General features: G+C 41.3%; 1 protein-coding gene across 18 annotated transcripts in view; it reads left to right on the forward strand.

The window, feature by feature from the left end:
• The window catches only part of ZNF618 (zinc finger protein 618), a 220,358-nt gene that overhangs the window by 150,295 nt on the left and 48,738 nt on the right, over positions 1-21,325 (forward strand). For 6 of the 18 annotated variants that reach the window (XM_075579283.1, XM_075579292.1, XM_075579287.1 and 3 more), the window contains 4 exons: positions 2,168-2,245; positions 8,493-8,525; positions 13,514-13,603; positions 14,384-14,473. In XM_075579283.1, the coding sequence (XP_075435398.1) occupies positions 2,168-2,245; positions 8,493-8,525; positions 13,514-13,603; positions 14,384-14,473 (291 nt within the window). The remainder of the gene's footprint in view (positions 1-2,167; positions 2,246-8,492; positions 8,526-13,513; positions 13,604-14,383; positions 14,474-21,325) is intronic. The other 12 variants (XM_075579286.1, XM_075579293.1, XM_075579288.1 and 9 more) reach the window with 5 other exon arrangements.

Here is a 21,325-nt window from a genome sequence, read left to right on the forward strand (position 1 = left end):
GTCTGTAAAATAGATATGTCCCCAGATTACAATGCAGTCTGAGGTTACCATGATTTGCTTTAGTTTTGCACTTGGACACATTGGTTTCCACGGGACAAACACTGGTGCAAAAATCACACCCCATTCTCCAATAATATGGCAGGCTAATCAACTGGCGTCACTGGCCTTTGGATTTTCTGCTACTGCTAATTTCATATTAGTTGCTCAGGCAGCTAAGTGCAAATGTTCCCACTGAACCTCCCTTGTAAGTTAAAGTAATGCAAATATATACAGCTGAACCCCGTTATAACGCTGTGCTCGGGGTCCACATAATGAGACCGCGTTATAACCGGGATTGCGGGGATAAAATGGCCGCCACAATCAGGGGTTCTGCGTCCGCTAGAGGGGGAGAGATGGGATCACTCTCCCAGCGTTCCCAGACCCGGTGGCGAAGCGGCATCCCCACGCAGGCTTTACCCACCTGGCATCTGGTAGCTCTCGTCCTCCGCTTGGCATCTGGCAGCTACCAACTCTCTGTCTCGCCGCTTCTGCTGTCAGCTTCCGGCTGACAGATCAGCGTGAGCGCTACTGTAGCTCCCTTAAAGGGACAGTGTGGGAGGGAGGGAGTAAGGGAAAACGAGCTTCTGCCGAAAATTACCTGCTGCCTCCATATGCCATTCCTAATGCTCTTTTGCCTACTAGCAGGGATAGAGACTGTCCCGGCATGGCTATTCATGTGTTATATATATTTAAAATAAAACGGAAATAGCCGTGTTAGTACAGTTGCGAATAAATGAGTACTTAAGTATTTTTATTTGGACTAACAATTTATGTCACAGGACAAGCTTTTGAGAGAGCTCCTCTCTTCCTCAGGTCTGTAATACTGACTAACAAAAGAATCTATGGCTAAAATAGGTGTAAACCAGTGTAGTTTGCCATTTTTCAGTGTTACTGTTGTATCTAGAAAGTTTACTAGGTTTGTCGAATAATCCATTTTGAGTTTAATTGAGGGATGGAATGAGTTCAGGGACTCGTGGAATTGTTTTAGGTTTCCTTCACCCTCTGTCCATATTATAAACAGGTCATCAATGTATCTGTAGTATTTGTAGGGTTTGTGGGGGCATGTAGTTAGGAATCTTTGTTCAAGTTTTGCCATGAAAAGATTGGCATATTGCGGTGACATCTTGGTACCCATTGCAGTCCCCATTAGTTGTAGGTGCATTTCATTGTTGAAGCTGAAGTAGTTGTGTGTGAGAATGTATTCTATCAGTTTGGGTAATTACTTCAGCGCTGTATTTCTGATCCAGGGGAGATGTTGTAAGGAATTGCATGCATGCCCCCCTCGACTTGCCTATCATGTTCATCCTCCGTTGTTTGTTTTTACCCCCTCTCACCCCCCCCTCTTACTCCCTCCCCCTCCCTCTTTCTGTTTTCCCTCCCTCCCCTTGTTTTCCCTGGTCCGTTTCCTCCATTACACCCTTTCCTCGCAGGTGTCATACAATACCTGGAGTTAAGTTTACTCCCACATTCTTATTTTGTAGATCATTGTGTGATTATATGCTTTCACAGTTAATATTCAATTTTGCTTATCACCAGTGCTCTTCATCATTGTGTGCTGGGAACTAATTTGTTTATTATTAATGTTTGGGTAGGTTGAGGGCCCGCCTCTGTTCCCGTTGCACCACTAACGCATAATTTTTTCTTCTTTTCATTTCATTGAGTGCTGTCTACTCTTTATATTCCTTATATACTTCTGCTTGCATATTTTATTCAGCATGAACTCTGTATCTTTATGCTAATGTGTAGCTGGAGTATTTTTATTCTAGTATGTATCCTAAAATATAACATTTGCACGTAATAATTCTCAATACTTGTTCCCAAGCGAGGACAAGGATATAATGAGGCACTTGTATGATTAAGCAAAACAGACATAACCTTTGTATTCTTGTCACAAGCCCTTTCCTCCTTAGTACCTTACTAATCCCTGCATTTCATGAGAAGTTATCATTAATTAGTGTACTTTACCCCCCCAAAAAAATATATATATATATATTAGTTTTTAAGTAAATTTATAATGTTTACTTCAAACTGTGCTTTGTTTGTTTTTGTTTTTTTGGTCGGCATAAGAATAAGCATATAACAAGTTTATTTATTTTATTTTTATTTCCGTTCTGTTTTTTTTTTTTAGACACCTATATCCAAACGATGGTAGCAGCAGGGGACATAAAAGAAGAGGATCCTGAACCATTTCACAAAATTGGCCCAAGTATGATTCACTGTAAAATGGGGTTTCTGGCGCTGAAAACTTTCCCTGTGTTTGTTTGCATCCCGTGCGCCGTTAAACAGTTGCATGCTTTGTTTACATATTTTTCGGTCCCACTCCTTATTCTTCTAAATCAAATGGCATAAAAGTGGATTTGTCAACTATCAAAATTGGCAGCAACGAATTGTAGCGCAAGATATTTCCAATCTGTGTTTGGATCATATAGCCACTGTTTCTGGGAAGCTGGAATAAAGATATTTCTTGCTTCAGTTCTCCTTAGCAGGAAAAGATGTGCAGCGCAAAATCCTCACGGTATAGGAGAAAGAGAAAACACAAAATAGTGTAGTACGTCCTTGAAAACAAAACAAAACATATACATATGGAGTTATGTGCTGTATTTAATACATTTATTTTCATTCACCTGAGTGCTGTCTCCTTTTTGCTGCTATGCGGTAATGTATACTTTTATATATATATATATATATATATATATATATGAGAGAAAAAGAGAAAAAAACAGGCGCACCTAATCATTCATATATATATATATATATATATATATATATATATATATTTATATATACAGTATATATATGTACACAATTAATCAAGGGCATTTGATTAGCAGCACCTGTCTGCTACTTAGCATCTTAATTCCTGTGAAAGCAGTAAGGGTGTACTTAGTTTTTCACACACAGCTTCTCCATTTTGGCTTTATTTTTGTTAAATAAATCATGAGACAGTGTAATATGTCATGTGTTGTTGTTCATCTGAGGTTGTATTTACCCAATTTTAAGACCTGCTAAGGAACAGATGCTTGTTATTATGTCCTGATATGTAAAACCATAGAATTCAAAGAGGGTGTACTTTCTTTTTCACATATATACAACTGAGCGCAGTTATAGCGCGGTGCTTGGGGTCCAAAGAATGTGATCGCGTTATATGCAGATCGCGTAAAAAATATTAATTCCCGCAAACATTGCACCCCTCAGGGGTTCCGTGGCTGCTGGAGGGGGAGAGCTGGGATAACTCTCCCAACTGTCCCAGACCCAGCGGCACACTGGCACCCCCACGCAGGACTTACCTGGCATCTATATCAGCTGGCAGCTCTCTCCTCTCCCTGTTTCTGCTGACAGGGAGAGAGAGGAAAATCAGAGCCAGCTCCCTTATAGAGACAGTATGTCTCAGTGTGTGTCTTTGTGTGTCTGTTTGTGTGTGACTGTGTTTGGGGATGGGGGGAGAGTGTGTGAGAGGGTGTGTGTGCGTGTGAGCTGGGAGTGTGTGTGTGTGTGTGTGTTTGTGTGTTAAACTTCTGCTGTAGACTAAAAATATTGAATCAATGTACATTTGTATTGTTTCAAACTTTTATTGATGCATTGTACAATAAAATATTTAAGACACCAATAATCGTGTCGTACATTATTCATAAATACTGTACGATAAACAACATTTTGGTCCACACACAAAAACACACTGTACTGTAGATACAGTACTGTACTCACAACTGCTTTTCTACGTGTTACATTCCAGTTACATTTGTGTCTTAACATTAACTATGGGGCTATAATTCTGAAGAAAAGGGAAAACCGTGTAATTTGAAGCCGTGTTCATTCAACTACTACGGAAAACATACATCAACAAACGAACTTGAAAGTTCTTCATTTTTTTTTTAAACTATCGAGTTTTGACTGTTTCATTGCATCTCTTTGCTTCTTTTTAACGATTTCAATCAAGCGTTTTAACTGTAAAACTGAAAGGGAATCTACGTTTTCTGTTTCACGAAATTTAAGTCCAGTTTGCAAACCTGCGAGCGCCTCTGCGATCTTAGGTGGCGGCTCTGGTTCCTCTTCCTCATCGTCTTCGGTTGCATCCAAATCTTGATTTTCGCTAGTAATGTTTTGGATTATTTCTGAGTCAATTTTATGCTCATAGGTAGGATTCATTATATGCTCATAGCTATTGTACCCATCTACCCAAGATTCTATCGTGGCCCCACTTTCCCTATCATGAACGGTTCCAGTACTCTTTCTGCATTGGCCATGCCATTTTCTGTGAGGCCTTCATTAATGTAGCTTTCAAAGAATAGATTGGCATTGGCGACTTCTTCCTCTGTAAAGCCCTCAAACTCATTCTCTTCATCACTGTCACTGGCTACCTTGAAGTTAGCCGGTTCCAGATCTGCACCAGTTACATTTCTCCAACATTTAGAAATGCATATTTTTGTGATTGCTTCCCATGCTTCACCACCAATGTAAAAAACGTCTTTTACGTTTAGCTCCTTTAAAAATGCAGTAACAGAATCCTCACCCGTGATATTCGCTGTATCAGCGTCTTTCGGAAGTTCATCTTGAATGTTGATATAATGCCTTGATCCAGCACCTGTATTTTTGATGTGGTGTTTTTGGGCAAGTAGCTGACTCGTATTTTGCTATCTCTGCTTATCAGGCTATCGGCAGACAGATGGGTAGGGCAGTTATGGCAACAAAGCTTTGTTGTTGCTAGATAAGTGTTTACGTACCTCGGTTACGAACTGCTGTTGAAACCAGTTTTAGAAAATGCTGGAAGTCATCCATGCATTTTTACTAAAGTCGTAGGAAAAAAGCAGAGGCCTTATTCACATGGTGGAAGCACTGTGGTGATTTAAACATGCTTACACAAAATGGCTTCAGTTTGTGATTTCCTGTTTGGTTAACACAAAAAAGTAGTGTCACTCTGTCTTTCATTTGTTTAAAGCCTTGTTTTCGCTGATCATCATTCTTACAAGCCAGAGTGGTATTCGGTAACATTTTGTAACACAGTTGAACCGGACGTGCTCGCCACGTACCGGGACCGGCCCGCGGGGCTGAGGTGGGGATATGAATACACCGACCTTAGACCACGACGCCGGTTCTGGATTGCGCAGTTTGTAGTCATTCGTAGCAGAGTCAGGGTTGGAGAATGTAGAGTAGTCCTTAGACAAACCAGGGTCAGGGTTGGAGACGTCAGGGTAATCAATATCCAGTCAGAAGTTCGGCAACAAGGAATCAGGTACGGCGCGTTTCAGCGTAGCAGCCGTACTGCGGGAATGGCCTCTACGTGAGGAGCGGGAGCGGCCCATAACGAAGGCCCTGCAAGGCAGGAATGCAGCAGACCTCAGGAAACAGAAAGCAGAAGGTTAGCGCTGGGAATCCAGCACTTCAGCACAGGAACCAGGACACAGCCTCTGCAATGGAGATATACAGCAGGACCCAGGAACCAGCCCTCTGCAAGGAGAGAACGCAGCAGGCCTCAGGGAACAGGCAAGGCTGGTGCTGGGGATCCAGCGCTTCAGCACAGGTACCAGGAAGCAGACCTCTGCCAGGGGTGAATGCCGGAGGTCTCAGGAACAGGATAGAGTGACACGGGGATCCCGCTCTTCAGAACAGGAAGCAGACCTCTGCAGCAGGTCTCAGGAACTCGACAAGAGTAGCACTGGTGATCTAGCACTTCAGCACAGGAAGCAGACCTCTGCAGCAGGTCCCAAGAACAAGGCCAAGGCGTAAGTGTGTTGCAAACACGGTTACATCCAAGTAAACTTGGATTATGCTCGGCAAGGAGTCAGAGAAAGGCCAGTATAAATTAAACTTCTTCCATTTGTTTGAAGTTTCCGCCATTTCTATTTGGCAGGGTCTTCCCTATGCCTTTTCCTGGAGTTAAAAACCTGGGGGGTTAACAACAGAACTGGAGGGGTTACATACCTGAGCCTTTTCCTTGCTCTGACAGCACAGTGGGTGGTAGGAGCAGACTGACAGAGATCCCCCTGAACAGAGAGCGTCAGAGCTTTTTTAATGTTTCACTTTCTGGCATTGTTGTTTTATATTTTAGTACTGTATTATGCTGTTACTGTGTTGCTCTGTGTTCTGGTCTTAATTTACAATTTCACTGCGTCAGAGCGACGCGTTGGCATGGTAACCGGCATTGTAGGAGATCTGCTGCTTATTATTGGGAACCACACTCACACCGCGTTATAAGCGGATCCGTGTTGTATTGGGTCGTGCTATAACTGGGTTGAGCTGTATATATAAAAGGCAATTAATCGGCGCTAAAAAGCTATACATCCAATAGTATTCCTATTAGAGGATATTGATCATTACAACAAGTCCAGGTGAATTGAAAAAAGGATATGGGGTAGATGGCTCAAATAATTTCTGGGGACTGAGCCGACAAAATTCCAAAGGATCGAAAAAGCAGAAGTGTATGCTCCATAGTTTATTACCATGTAATACATATATTAGGTTGAAGAATCCTTATAAATGCTCACTCACAAACAAATGTATTAAAATCGCATTGTAGAAAAACCTATGACAGGTAAGGGTTTCTGCTTAGATGTAACTGTCGAACCACACTGGAAGCAAGATGATTCAGCTCCCTGCTACAACCTCCTTGCAATACACAAGCTTTATTGACATATCAGTCATCTTGTTGTCTTTTGGAGTGCTGGGAACACCAGGAGTGTTACATACAGCTCAACCCTGTTGTAGCGTGATCTGCTTATAACGCGTTCTGGGTGTGGCTCCCGATTCATAAACATTTACAAGGGTTTTTTTTTAATAACATTCAATGCTTTATTGACTTAGGCTACACTTATAGTGACGGCGACGTCAGGCTGCGGTCGCTGGAAAGATCAAATTGAGATGACTTCCAGCGATCGCGACCAAGCCGTCGCTCCATTGTGTCGCGCTTACTATAAGCACACACGATGGCGGCAATGTATTTGTTTTGACGCGCTGTCGCCATCGACACAATAAGCGCAGCCTTACCCAGCATCTGCAGCTCTCTCCTCTCCCTGCTTCATCAGACTGCGTGCGCGGCTTTCAATTTGACTTTCGAGCACAGAGGAGGGTTGCATGACCATTCTCTGACCAATAACAGCCCAACAGTGAATACATTTGATATAATACACATGCAGGAATCGAACCCATGACCCTTTATATGCTAGTAGCAATTCTCTTGCCGCTACACCACAGGGTTGATGTGATGAATCTGACTCTATAAAAACACTTAACATCTAATGCACAATGCAATCCAATAGATATTAAGTGTGTTTATAGAGTCAGATTCATCACACCAACCCTGTGGTGTACTAGCATATGAAGGGTCATGGGTTTGATTCCTGCATGTGTATTATATAAAATGTATTCACTGTTGGGATGTCATTGGTCAGAGAAGGGTCATGTGACCCCCCGTCTGTGCTCAAAAGTCAAATTGAAAGCTGCGCACGTGGACGCAGCCTGATGATGCAGTGAGAGGAGAGAGCTGCAGGGATGCAAGTCCTCGCTGATCATTGCGGCCATTTCACGATCCCGTTTATAACGCGGTCTCATTATGAGGACCCCGAGCACCGCGTTGTAACAGGTTTCAGCTGTAGTTTGTACAGAAGAGATTTTGGGGGTCTCCGTTTGTTCCCCTTGCACCTAGTACATTTTAGTATTCTATGAACGGTAGTGCTGCCTTCACCACATACTTTCTACACTTTTTTTTATACTCCTTGGAGTCCCTCAGTAGTTATTTCTGCTGATTGTCCTTGTTCCCCAGTGCTGTATAAACCAATAAGTCTACCATGCTTTAAAATGGATGTTCCTATTGCTTTTTGGGGTGGGGGGCATTGACTTGCATATCTTACCACATAGTCAATAGGTTTATATGCTAGGATTACTGGGGAGGTTTCCTTATAAGACAGTGGATGGAACGGGTGACATTCTTGATGCAATGTTTGATACCAAATGTGTTAGAATATATTGTAGCAATTCTTAACTTAAAGCAGCACATTCCCCCACAGAATTGGAGTATATATATTAAAACAAAGTGTCATAAAGCAGGATTTTATTAATTTCTAGCATCTGAGGTTACCATTGTAATCCTATACACTGAGCTTCATTTTAACCTCCCAGACACTAATATTTGAAACACATGTCTCCTGATTGAAGCTTTGCATAAAAATAATAAAACACAATTTGAAAGGGCAAGAAGAGATTTCATAAAGTAAAAAAAATACAATCTCCCCAAAATTGTGATAAATGCAGATTGCTGCTTTAAAACAATTGATCGGTATAGCACTGCTTAGTAAATATGGCCTGCAATGTTGTATGTGTATTTGAGTTGGAATCTTTTCATATTTTTATTAATCTTAATATTTGTCTTATTGAAATTGCATGTAGAGAGAGTTTAAAATGCATTCCCCTGTGCAGAAAGGTCTATTTAAGTGAAAAACAATGTAAACCCCTTCTTGTAGTGTCAAGCAAAAACAAAGACAGAGCACACAGAGGTAAGTATCAAAGTATATGTTTCCAAAGCTCCAAACTTACAATTAAGTTAAAAAAATCTTGAACTCCAGGTAGTAAACGAATTCACAACATGCCCTCTGTTTCCTCTCCCAGCCTACACCGCTTCCTAACTCTCTTCCTGCATTCCTTGACTCTTTTTCCGTTGTCTCAGAGAAGGTTGTGTCACTACTGATCTCCTCTTCTCCCTCTACCACTTGCCCTCTTGACCCCATTCTCTCCCATCTGATAAAACCTCTTGCTCCTACTATAATCCTTACGCTCACACACATTTTTAACTCCTCCCTCTACTCTGCTACCTTTCCTTCCTCCTTCAAACATGCAACAATTATACCATTACTCAAAAACAGCAAGCTTGACCCTACCTGTCTTTCTAACTATCGACATGTCTCCCTCTTGCCTTTTGCCTCTAAACTCCTTGAACGTCTTGTATTCTCTCGCTTGCTCCATTTTCTCAACACCTATTCTCTCCTTGACCTTCTACAATCTGGCTTCCGCACTGCTCACTCAACTGAAACCGTCCTCACTAAAATAACTAAAGACCTCCATGATGCCAATGACAGAGATCATTACACTCTGCTCATATTACTCGACCTCTCTGCAACATTTGATACCATGGAACACCCTCTTCTCCTTCACATTCTACATACTCTTGGTATTCGTAACAAATCTCTATCCTGGATCTCCTCTTACCTCTTCCATCGTACTTTGTGTCTCTTCTGCTAACACCTCCTCCTCTATTGATCTCTCTGTGGGGGTACCCCGGGGCTCTGTACTGGGACCTCTTCTCTTTTCTCTGTACACACTTTCTGTAGGTGACGTAATCACATTGCTTGGGTTTAAATATCACCTCTGTGCTGACGACACACAAATTTACTTTTCAACCTCTGACCTTACACCTGCTGTACAGAACAAAGTTTCTGAATGTCTCTCTGCGATATCATTCTGGATGGCCCTCCGCCGACTTAAACTTAACATGGCAAAAACAGAGCTCCTTATATTTCCTCCCAAACCTGGCCCTACTACCTCCTTCCACATTACTGTTGGCAGTACTATGATTCACCCAGTAGCCCAAGCACGCTGCCTAGGGGCCATACTCGACTCCTCTATCACATTCAAAATGTATCTAAAACCTGTTGCTTTTTCCTCCGCAATATTACAAAGATACGCCCTTTCCTTTGTTGCTTGACTGCTAAAATTCTGACTCAGGCCCTCATTCTCTCCCATCTCGATTACTGTAACCTCCTGCTGTCCAGCCTTCCTGCCTCTCACCTGTCTCCCCTACAATCTATCCTAAACACTGCTGCCAGAATCACTCTACTCTTTCTTAAATCTGCCTTAGCGTTCCCCCTGCTGAAATCCCTCTCCTGGCTTCCTATCAAATCTCGCATCTCGCACTCGATCCTCTCACTTTTAAAGCTTTACATTCTTCTGCCCCTCCTTACATCTCAGCCCTAATTTCTCGCTATGCACCATCCCGACTCTTGCGTTCTGCTCAAGGATGTCTTCTCTCTACCCCCTTTGTATCTAAAGCCCTCTCCCGCCTTAAACCTTTCTCACTGACTACCCCACACCTCTGGAATGCCCTTCCCTTCAATACCCGACTAGCACCCTCTCTATCCACCTTTAAGACCCACCTTAAGACACACTTGCTTAAAGAAGCATATGAGTAGCTCCATGGCTAATACTATACACATGATATATACAGCTTGGCCCCCTGCAGACGCACTTACCAGAACGCCCTCCTACTGTCTCTGTACGTTCTTCCTACCTACCAATTACATTGTAAGCTCCTCGGAGCAGGGATTCCTCTTCCTAAATGTTACTTTTATGTATGAAGCACTTATTCCCATGATCTGTTATTTGTATTATTTGTTATTTATATGATTGTCACGTGTATTACTACTGTGAAGCGCTATGTACATTAATGGCGCTATAAAAATAAAGACATACATACATATATACAATGGCATCTCAGAGCTTTCCGCATCTACGCTCTTCCTCGTCTGTGTAATTGAAATCAGAAAAGAACAGCCAGAAGCGTCTCAGCAAATCTTACTTGTTTCACATGTCTAGTGCTTCATCAGTGATATAATTATTGGGATGCACTAGGGGCCTTACAAGTTGCATGTTTGTATCTGATTGATTGGCCAGTAGAAATATAATATATTATTTATACAGATACAAAAAATTAGTTGTATATGAAATGAAATGACGATCTACAAAAATCGTATATAATTAGTGGAAGAACTTGTGTGTCCAATAATATGTAAACTAGTAATATAAGGTGATATAGATATATATAATGGCCTCTGCGCGAGGAGCGGGAATGGCCCATGGTACCGGTCACAGCAAAGGGAGGAGGAGACCGGAACAGGCACACCGCCGGGCTGTGCTGGCAAACCAGCGCTTCAGCACAGGAGTCCAAAAGAGGCCTCTGTGAGCGGAGAGCAGCAGACCTAGGACTCAGTAGGCAGACCTCTGCTATGTGAAAAGGCAGCAGGTCACAGGAACCAGGAACAGGAATCAGGAACCAGATCTAGGAAACAGGAATACAGGAATAGGACGGCCAAACAGGTAGCTTGTGGCAAACACAGTAACATCCTAAGAGATAGGACTATGTTCGGCACTGAGGCAGTGTGAGAGCCCAGTATAAGAAGGCCAGCGGGCCAATCCCAGGAGAGAGGTGTGAGGGCATTCCTCCAATGAGAGAGCACCGAGGCAGGGCGGCAGTAATTGCCAGCACAGGTGGATGTGAGGGGAGGTTGTCTGGAAACAGCACAGTTCTGTAAGGAAAGGGTTTCCACCAAACCCAGGAACGGATTCCTTACAGAAAACAACCAATAGATTTGGAAATATTCAAATTATATACTTATTTTAGATCTTAAATGTGAACAGTGATGTTATATCAATATTTCCTGTACCTGTTGTATCGGTTTCACTCTGACTCTCCCTTTGTAAAGTATAATTTGTGTATGTCTCAAAAACTACAATAAAATAAGATTGAAACAAAAAAAAATGAACGAAGGGCAGAAAAAAACATGAAATCAACCATCATTGCTGAATATTTACCACCCACTGCAGACAAAGAGGAACATTGTTTTAATCATAATAAAACAAATCTAGCAGTGTTTATCAAAATTAAAAATTAAATCAAACATTTGCTTATGCAAAACCTTTTTAAAACCTGAACATTTGCGTTTTTGTTTCTTATTAGGTTGGGAAAGCTTACATGTTTGATTTCTGGTCTGTGTAGAGCAGGGGTGCGCAAACTTATCTTCATGGGCCCCCCTTTCTCATCTCCCCTCCGTCTCACGGCTCCCACCTCCCCCACACGACCCGGCGTCAAATGACATTGCAGGATCGTGTGACGTCACATGACCCTGGCTGGTTGCCATGGAGACGCGTCGTTGCAACCAAGGTAAGTAAGCTAGTTACAGAGGCCTCACGCGATCCCCGGCATTTATTTTAAATGCTTTCAGGGAAGCGCGGGGCCTCTGTAACACCCACCCCTACCCCCCCAGACAATCTAGCGCCCCCAACTTTGCGCACCGCTGGTGTAGAGTATTTTGTTACTGAAATGACTGTTTGCTGGAAATAAGTCAGGTAGGTTTTACAGTGCATGTAAAGTGTGTGTATTTTTCTTTTGCAGAGAAAAACACACACATTCTCTGTGCTGGCTAAAAACTCAGATAGATTTTTATATTTGTAATACCATAAATAACAAGCACGTGCACATGTGAAGTAATGTTTTGTAATTATTCATTTGAGTAATTACAAATGAAAACATTCAGAGTATTTAATCTGCATGGTTCTGGCATGTTTCTAATTTAAAGGCCAACGGTATCAGTATTGGTGAATAAACTGAAGATGTGACAGATTAAATAGAATTAATAATGAATACCAAAATATCTGCACATATCGTTCGCGAACACACATACTTTGTTTTTGTATTTTGACATACAGTATTGTGCTTCCTATTTGCTAATTATTTGAATATCCATGAAGTATATTTATTGAAATTATTGGAAAAACATGTTTGAAATCTGTAAATATTTGCAATCTATCATACTGTATATCCCTGTATTGATTTGGATTGTACAAGCAAATACTCTACAATTTATACTGTCAGATTTTAACCGTGTCCACATAAATTTGCCCAACATTAATACTGATATAGGAAATAGGGGGTTTATCTGAAATGCATTGCAAAGAAACCTTCAGGACTTGAGGAGCCCATGCAGGGACTTACATGGGATCAGCTAAGAACCGGCTGTACCACGATATGTAAACTTTGCGAATTTCCACGTTTGTGCGGACATTGGTCTCGAACTTTGGAATGACAGCTCATCCTCACATTTGGTTTCTTCTGGGTTTTTCCTTTCTTTTACTTTTGTTTTTTATTTAGTAAGCTGGGTGAACCGGCACACTTTTGTGAAAAATGCAAAAATATTCAATCCTCGAAATTCAATCTTCCAACATTTTGTTTTTTAAATCCCGCCTATTTTTATTATGCCTTGATTAAAAAAACTCAAAACTCAAACTCCAGCTAAGCCAAAACATATATATTTTTTATACCTTATTGTTCTCTACATTGTCTCCTTTTCTTTGATTTTACCACACTATGAGAGACAAGTACCTATTGCTAAGAGGTGTTTGTTATGTGTACTGTTCATATTTTCTTTGTATCATATCTGAAAAAAGAACTTGTATAATTTATAGTGCTATTCTACGGGTTCTCATTATGAAATGCGTCATTGTAATAATACTAGAATGCAAAAGTCTGTTGGAGACAAATCTATGCAATCAACTGAAATAATTTTCCAATAGACTTTTGCAGTCTTACTTTTTAGAAGATAATTTCACCTACTTTTTGGTACCAAATCTGTTTAGCCAAACAACCTTAGACATATTTGCATGTATTTCTAAATTGTTTTATCAGTTTGTTTTACTTTACTTTTTACCTCCACAGAAACTGGCAACTATACCTGTGAATTCTGTGGCAAGCAGTACAAATATTACACACCGTACCAAGAACATGTAGCCCTACATGCACCTATCAGTGAGTATTATTACCTGCCCTATCCTCCCCTCTTTTTCTCTGCTGTTCTCGCCCTTCTAACCCTAGACCTTGACTAAACTGCCATACATGCATGCTCTGTTCCTGCACTCGCTCCCCTGAACGCCTCTGGAGCAAATCATATATTTTCGCTGACTTCCTTCATTTCAAAATTATCCTATCCTGTTTAAACTATGCCTTATCCCAGGCTAAACAAACCTATTTTTCTTCACTAATCAACACTCACAAATCTAACCCACTTCACCTCTTCTCTGTCTTGAACTCTCTAACCAGATCATCGTCTGTTACCTGTTTTTGTTCCTCCATTTCACCTCAGGACTTTGCTGACTATTTGAATAGAAAGGTGGATTCCATTTGGCAAGGCATCCCATCTGCATCCTCCTCACATTCTACACCTCTATCTAACTCTCCTCCTGCCTTCCCTGACTTTTTCCTCTGTAACAGAGGAGGATGTGTCACTGCTGATCTCCTCTTCCCCCTCTACCACTTGCCCTCTTGGCTCCATTCCCTTCCATCTCCTCAAACCTCTTGCTACCACTCTAATCCCTACACTCGCAAATATTTTCAACTCTGCCTTCCGCTCTGGTATCTTTTCCACCTTAAAGCATGCAACAGTTATACCTTTTCTCAAAAACAGCAAGCTTGACCCTATATGTTTCTGTAACTATTGTCCTGTCTCCCTCCTGCCTTTTGACTCTAAATTCCTTGAACGCCTTGTATTATTTTGCTGGCTCCATTTTCTTACCTCCTATTCTCTCCTAGATCCTCTACAAATTGGCTTCCGCACTGCTCACTCCACCGAAACAGCCCTCACCAAAATAACTAATGACCTCCATGCTGCCAAAGACCAAGGTCATTACACCCTGTTTATATTACTCAGCCTTTGATACTGTGAAACAGCCTCTTCTCCTTCACATTCTTCATACACTTGATATCTGTAACAGAGCTCTATCCTGGATTTCCTCTTACCTCTCCCATTGTACTTTGTCTCGTTTGTTAACACCTCCTCCTCTGTCTATCTCTCTGTGGGCGTTCCCTAGGGGTCTGTCCTGGGACCTCTTCTCTTTTCTCCTTACACACTCTCTCTAGGTTACCGTATCATATTTCCTGAGTTCAACTATCACCTCTATGCTGATGACACAAAAAAATTACCTTTCAACCCCTGACTCTGAATATCTCTCCACTATATCATCCTTGATGGCTTTCCACCCTCAAACATAACATATCAAAGACAGATCCTCATACTTCCTCCCAAACCTGCCCCTACTGCCACTTTGGCAGTACTATCATACACGTAGTATCACAAGTATCCTGCCTAGAGGTCACATTTGACTCCTCCCTTACATTTACCATTCACATTCACAATATAACTAAAACCTGTAATTTTTTACTCTGTAACATTAAAAAAAAAATAAGCCCTTTGCTCTACAGATACAGTAAAAATCTAACACAGGCCCTCATTCTCTCCCATCTTGACTATTGTAACCTCCTGATGTCCGTCCTTCCTGTCTGTCACCTGTCTACCCTACAATCTATCCTAAACGCTGCTGCTAGAATCACGTTACTCTTTCCTAAATCTTCTCGTCATCTCTCTTGCTGAAATCCCTCTCCTAGCTTCCTATTAAATCCTGTATTACTTAAAAAAATCTCCTTCTCTCTATTAAGACTTTACACTCTTCTGCCTCCTTATATGTCAGCCCTAATTTCTCGCTACACACATGCCTGACTCTTGCGTTCTTCTCAGGGATGTTGTCCCTCTACCCCTTTTGTATCTAAAGCCCTCTCTCACAAATACCATCGTTACAGTTTTGTCAGTGTTTAAAAACAGTTTGTTTTGGGAAATCCAATTTTCAAGTCTCATAAATTCAGATTGATGTACGTGTCCAAGGTTAGTGAGGCTAGGTCTGTTTTCATATAGGTAAGATTGTGCCTGTGACGGGAAGGGGTAACCAAGCTACACATTAAAGGTTTAAGCACATCTGGTTACCACTGGAACTGTGGGGTCCCTGGCAGCTACATAGCACCATAAGCAAGGGACCAGGGATTATATATGTAAAAATAAAGTGACCCCTGCGTTTCCTGTTTACATGTTCCCTTTGCCCTATACACGTGAAACTTCTTGTGTGAAAGTTTTATGTAGGATATTTGGGTAGAAATGCAATTATTTTGTTTGCAGGAGTTCGGGTGAACGAGTCTAACTATGTTGTCCAGTTAGATCAGGAGACAGGTCACATTAACATGTTGAAGGAGTACTTCACGAGGGCAGCATCGGTGATGGCTAACTGTAGCACACCGATGGAGGACCCGGCGAGCCAATCTCTGCCCGACCTCCTAGGGGAAGCTAGGAAAGAGGGCACAGTATAGCAGGTAGGGATAGGTCCCCAGCTCGAGGAACCCCAGCGGGTGCAGGCACGAGCTACGTATGCAAGAACAGTACAAGGACCTGTTCACAGATAAGCCGGGCAGGACCCATATTACTGATTACCCACTCCACATCGGGGATCAGAGACCTCTGCATAAGAATGCCTATTGGGTTTCAGCAGAAGTGAAGAGGAGCATAGAGGAGGAGGTAGAAGAGATGCTGGCCCTAGGGGTAATTGTACCGTCTCAGAGTCCTTGGGCTTCACCGGTAGTTTTTGTACCCAAGAAGGATGGACCACTCGGTTCTGTGTGGACTACCGGCAGCTCAACGCTAAGACGGTATCGGATTCCTATCTCATGCCCCTCATGGACGAGCTTTTAGATGAGCTCGCGAGGGCAAGGTATCTTACTAGCATGGATTTGTTCAGGGAGTACTGGAAAATCCCTCAGACCCAGGAGGCTCAGGAGAAGTCGGGTTTCATCACTCCGAGTGGCTTTTATGAATTTTTGGTTATGCCATTCTGGATGAAGAATGCCCCAGCTACCTTCCAACGCCTGGTCAATAGGTTATTGGAAGGGATGCAAAGTTTTGCAAGGGCATATCTGGATGACATAGCTGTGTTCAGCAACTCCTGGGAGTCACATTTACTACACGTAGCAGCAGTGCTAAAAAGGATAGGAGAAGCAGGGTTGACACTCAAATCACCTAACCAATAGAAGATTAAAAGAAATGTAACCCCTAACCAACAGAACAATTACATAAATGAAACGCCTAAACAATCCTAAAATGTAATAAAAACAAGCCCTACAAAAACATAACAATTCATTCCAAACAACCATTTGCCAAAAAATTAATTGCCTGTCACTGTATTTATCTATACCCTAGAGAGGTATAGATAAATATATTACCCAGCATTTTGTTTGAGACTCAGTGTTAATTATAAAGAAGCATTTGATTCTGTCTACTCCTGAACCATTTTAAATACATTAAGAAAACAAAATGTTGAAGTGCACATTGATATTATAATGAAAATCTATGGAAATGCCACATTAACCACTAGATTACAAGCAAGATAAGGACCATCAGTGTTAGGGGTGTACCATGTCGCCAAAGGTTATCACAGCAATACTAATTATTAACAACATTAAATTGGGAAGACAAATAAACCAAATCAATGGTAGATATTGGTCAGCTGAGAATTGCAGATGACATTGTGGGTTTTGGTACGAGTCGAGAAGACCTCCAACAACAAATCAGAGAACTCGCTGAAGTAAGTAAGTAAGAAGATTGCTGAATCTCAGAGAAACTACAGTAATGTTCAACAAATATTTCAAAGCTAAAAAGATCAAAATATATGGAATAACTATAAAAAGTCCAAACCAATGTGTACCTTGGCAGCAAGTACCAATGGCAAAATGAAGATGGGATGGAGCACAAAAACAAGGCAATATTTTAAGGGCACCTTCCACTGTGCCTCTAGAAGAAAGTGTTCAACCAGTGTATTCTGCTTGTGCGCATGTATGGATGTGAAACTTAGACCCTAAATGCTAAGATAATTCAGAAGCTTCAAAGAACTCAAAGAAGTATGGAGAAATGTACTCCCCAAAGAGACAGAAAACTTAAATAAAGGGTTCGGAAACATGCAGAATTATGTGACATCACAAGGGTGAACAAATTAAAATGGCACCACTACCATTTTTTTTAGATAAATAATATTCTTACATGTTGGCGTTAGAGAAAGATGGAGGGTCCTAAAAAATGATTTCAGGAATCTAGGCTGCAAGCTTAAGGCAAGGACCTCGAAGGTAGTGTCATGCACTACCCCAGGGAGACTGTCGGAGATAAGGGAGGTTAATTTATGGTTAAGGCTGCGCTTATAGTGCCGGTGTCATGGCAAAAAAAAATGTATTTCCGCCGTCGCGTGCGCTTATAGTAAGCGTGGAGCGACGTTGGCGGCGCAAATTTTTGAAGTCGGTCAAATTAGATTTTTCAGACGCTGTCGCCACGTGACCAATCAACGACCTAGTCGCCTGCGATGTCGCCGGAAAGCGAATTACAACTTTCGCTAGCGGCGATGGCTGATGTCATCCGTCGCCGTCGCGCACACTTTAAGCGCGGCCTAAGAAAGTGGTGTAGGAATGAGTGATTTGAGTTTTTAGAGCACTGGGGACTCCTTTTCTGAGAGGAGCTATCTTTATAGTAAGGATGGATTGCATGACAATGAAGAGGGATCTTCTGTGCTAGGGGGGGAGAATGTTAAAAAGGTTGGAGGAGATTTTAAACTTGGATGGAGGGGGGAGGGACAAGAAACATAACTAAATAGAATAGATGGGGATGGGGAAATAGCAAGGGGTCATGGAGGTAGAATGGGGGCAAGTAGGCGTTTGGCAAGCAGCGAGACACCCATATTAAATAAAGATACAGCAATACTAGAAAGCTTCTAAAGACTAAATCCAATTGGAGAAGAAAGGCAGGAGCAGGTGCGATAATAGTACAGACTGAAAGAAACCTTAAATGCATGCTTGTGAAATAAAGAAGCCTGACAGATAAATTTGTTGAATTTGAATTAATAGTTACAGGGCAGCAGTATGATATCATAGGCATTACTGAAACATGGTGGGATGAAACTCATGACTGGGCAGTTAATTTAGAGGGTTATTCCCTTTTTCAGAAGGATCAAACAAATATAAGAGGAGGTGGAATATGTTTATATGTTAAACCAGATCTAAAACCTACTATAAGGGAAGATGTTTATGAAAGAAATTATGAAAATGTACAAACATTGTGGATAGAAATTAGCAGTGGAGGTAAAAGTACAAAGAAAATGTTTGTAAGGATATGCTATAAACCACCAAATATCTGTGAGATAGAGGAAGCCAAAATACTTTTGCAAATGGAGAAGGCATCAAAACTGGGTCATGCTTGCATAATGGGTGATTTTAATTATCCAGACATAGACTGGGACAATGGGATAAGCATTACAATTAAAGAAAACAGGTTTTTGGGGGTGCTTAAGGACAATTACTTGACCCAAATTATTGAGGAACCAACCAGGAGCGGGGCAATACTGGATTTGGTAATATCAAACAATGTAGAAGTAATAACAAATATTCAAGTCCAGGAACATTTGGGTAATAATAATCATAATGTGCTCTCATTTGAAATAAATGATCAAAACCCATATTACTTTGGTTCAACAAAGACTTTCAAATTTAGTGCTCAATTGATTAAAATGGGCCATTCTAATCTACAAGGAATACATTGGGATGATATTTTTGCAGGGAAAACTATGGAAGAGAAATGGGCAGTCTTTAAAACAGTTAGAAAAGCACACTTATCAGTGTATACCCTTGGGTAATAAATATAAAAGAAACACGTCTAAACCAATGTGGCTAAATAAACAGGTAGGGGAGGAAATGGAAAAGAAGAGGCTGGCGTTTAGATTCAAGTCAGAAAGGACGGAGGCATCATGTCAGAATTATAAGGAATGTAAAAAGTTACAAAAGGGCAATCAAATTAGCAAAAATGGATAATGAAAAAAGAATTGTAACAGAAAGTAATATCAGCCATAAAAAGTTATTTAAGTACCTTAATAACAAAAAAAATTAGAAAAGAAAATATAGGACCCTTTCAGTGTGAGATGAGTAGGCACATTATTAGAGATAAGGAAAAAGCAGAGGTATTAAACAAATTCTTTGCCTCTGTATGTATAACAGGGAAGAATCAATTGCAATAGTAGTGCCGCAGGAGGAAGTCACAACCTAAATATTAACGGACAATTGGTTAACTGAGGAAGAAGTTCATAGGCGGCTTGATAAAATTAAAGTAAACAAGGCACCTGGCCCCGATGGCATACACCCAAGAGTTCTTAAGGCGTTAAGTTCAGTAATAGCCAAACCATTACATTTATTATTCAAGGACTCCCTTTCCACAGGCTCAGTACCACAAGATTGGCGTAAAGCAGATGTGGTGTCTATATTTAAAAAAGTAGCTAGATCACAACAAGAGAATTGCAGACCTGTAAGTCTGACATCAATAGTGGGGAAGCTACTTGAAGGTTTAATACAGGATAATATTCAGGAATATCTAATGGAAAACAAAATTATTAGTAATAGTCAGCATGGATTTATGAAGGATATAACCTCATTTGTTTCTTTTAGGAGGAATGTAGGAATTTAGACCACGGTAATGCAGTTGCTGTCGTCTACTTAGATTTTGCAAAGGCTTTTGATACGGTTCCAACAAGAGGTTGGTGTACAAAATAAAGCAAATTGGACTCAGTAATAATGTATGCACCTGGATTGAAAACTGGTTAAAGGATAGACAACAGAGGGTTGTAATAAATGGAACTTTGTCAGGTTGGTGTAAAGTTGTGAGTGGAGTACCTCATTGATCAGTACTAGGACCTCTGCTTTTTAACTTTAGCATAGAGAGCAAAGTCTCCATCTTTGCTAATGACACTAAATTGTGTAAGGCAGTAGAATCAGAGCAGGATGTAATTTCTTTCCAGAAGGACTTGAATAGACTGGAAACTTGGGCAGGTAAATGTCAGATTAGGTTTAATATAGATACATGTAACGTTATGCATTTGGGAAACAAGAATAGAGAGGCAATTTACGAATTAAATGGGGATAAACTAGGGGAATCCTTGATGTAGAAGGATTTAGGAGTGCTTGTAGACAGCAGGCTTAGCAATAGTGCCCAAAGTCATGCAGTAGCTTCAAAGGCAAACACGATCTTATCTTGCATTAATCGGGCAATGGATGGAAGGTAAGTAAACAGAATTATGCCCCTTTATAAAGCATTAGCAAGGCCACACCTTGAATATGAAGTAACATTTTGGGCACCACGGCACGGGATAGTCATTTGACGCCGCGTTGCCATGGCGACACGTCTAAGAAGTCGCGGGAGCCAAGGTAAGTCAGGCTTACAGAGGCCTTCGCCACTCCCCGGCACTTAATTGAATTGCCTTCGGGAAGCGCGTGGGGCCTCTGTTAACCCCGTGCCCCCCGCAGACAGTCTTGCAACCCCCAGTTTGCGCACCGCTGCTTTACAGCAAAGGCAGTTAAAATGTGGAACTCATTACCAATGGAGGCTGTGATAGCAGGTAATGGGTGAACAAAGGCAGTGCACTGCCTACAAATGGTGGAGGAGGCTATTGGTAGCAAAAAAATAATTTTATTGAATGAAGGGATCAAACATCACTCCTGGATCACCCAGAAAACGCTCACCTATGCGTTTCGGGCCGTGCGCCCTTTATCAAGTGTGATAACAGGTACAATAGATATCTTTAAAAAAGGGTTGGACATCTTTTTAGGAAGGAAAGATATACAGGGTTATAC

Source organism: Ascaphus truei, chromosome 21 (genome assembly GCF_040206685.1).
Source record: "Ascaphus truei isolate aAscTru1 chromosome 21, aAscTru1.hap1, whole genome shotgun sequence".
In the NCBI taxonomy this organism is placed as follows: Eukaryota; Metazoa; Chordata; class Amphibia; order Anura; family Ascaphidae; genus Ascaphus; species Ascaphus truei.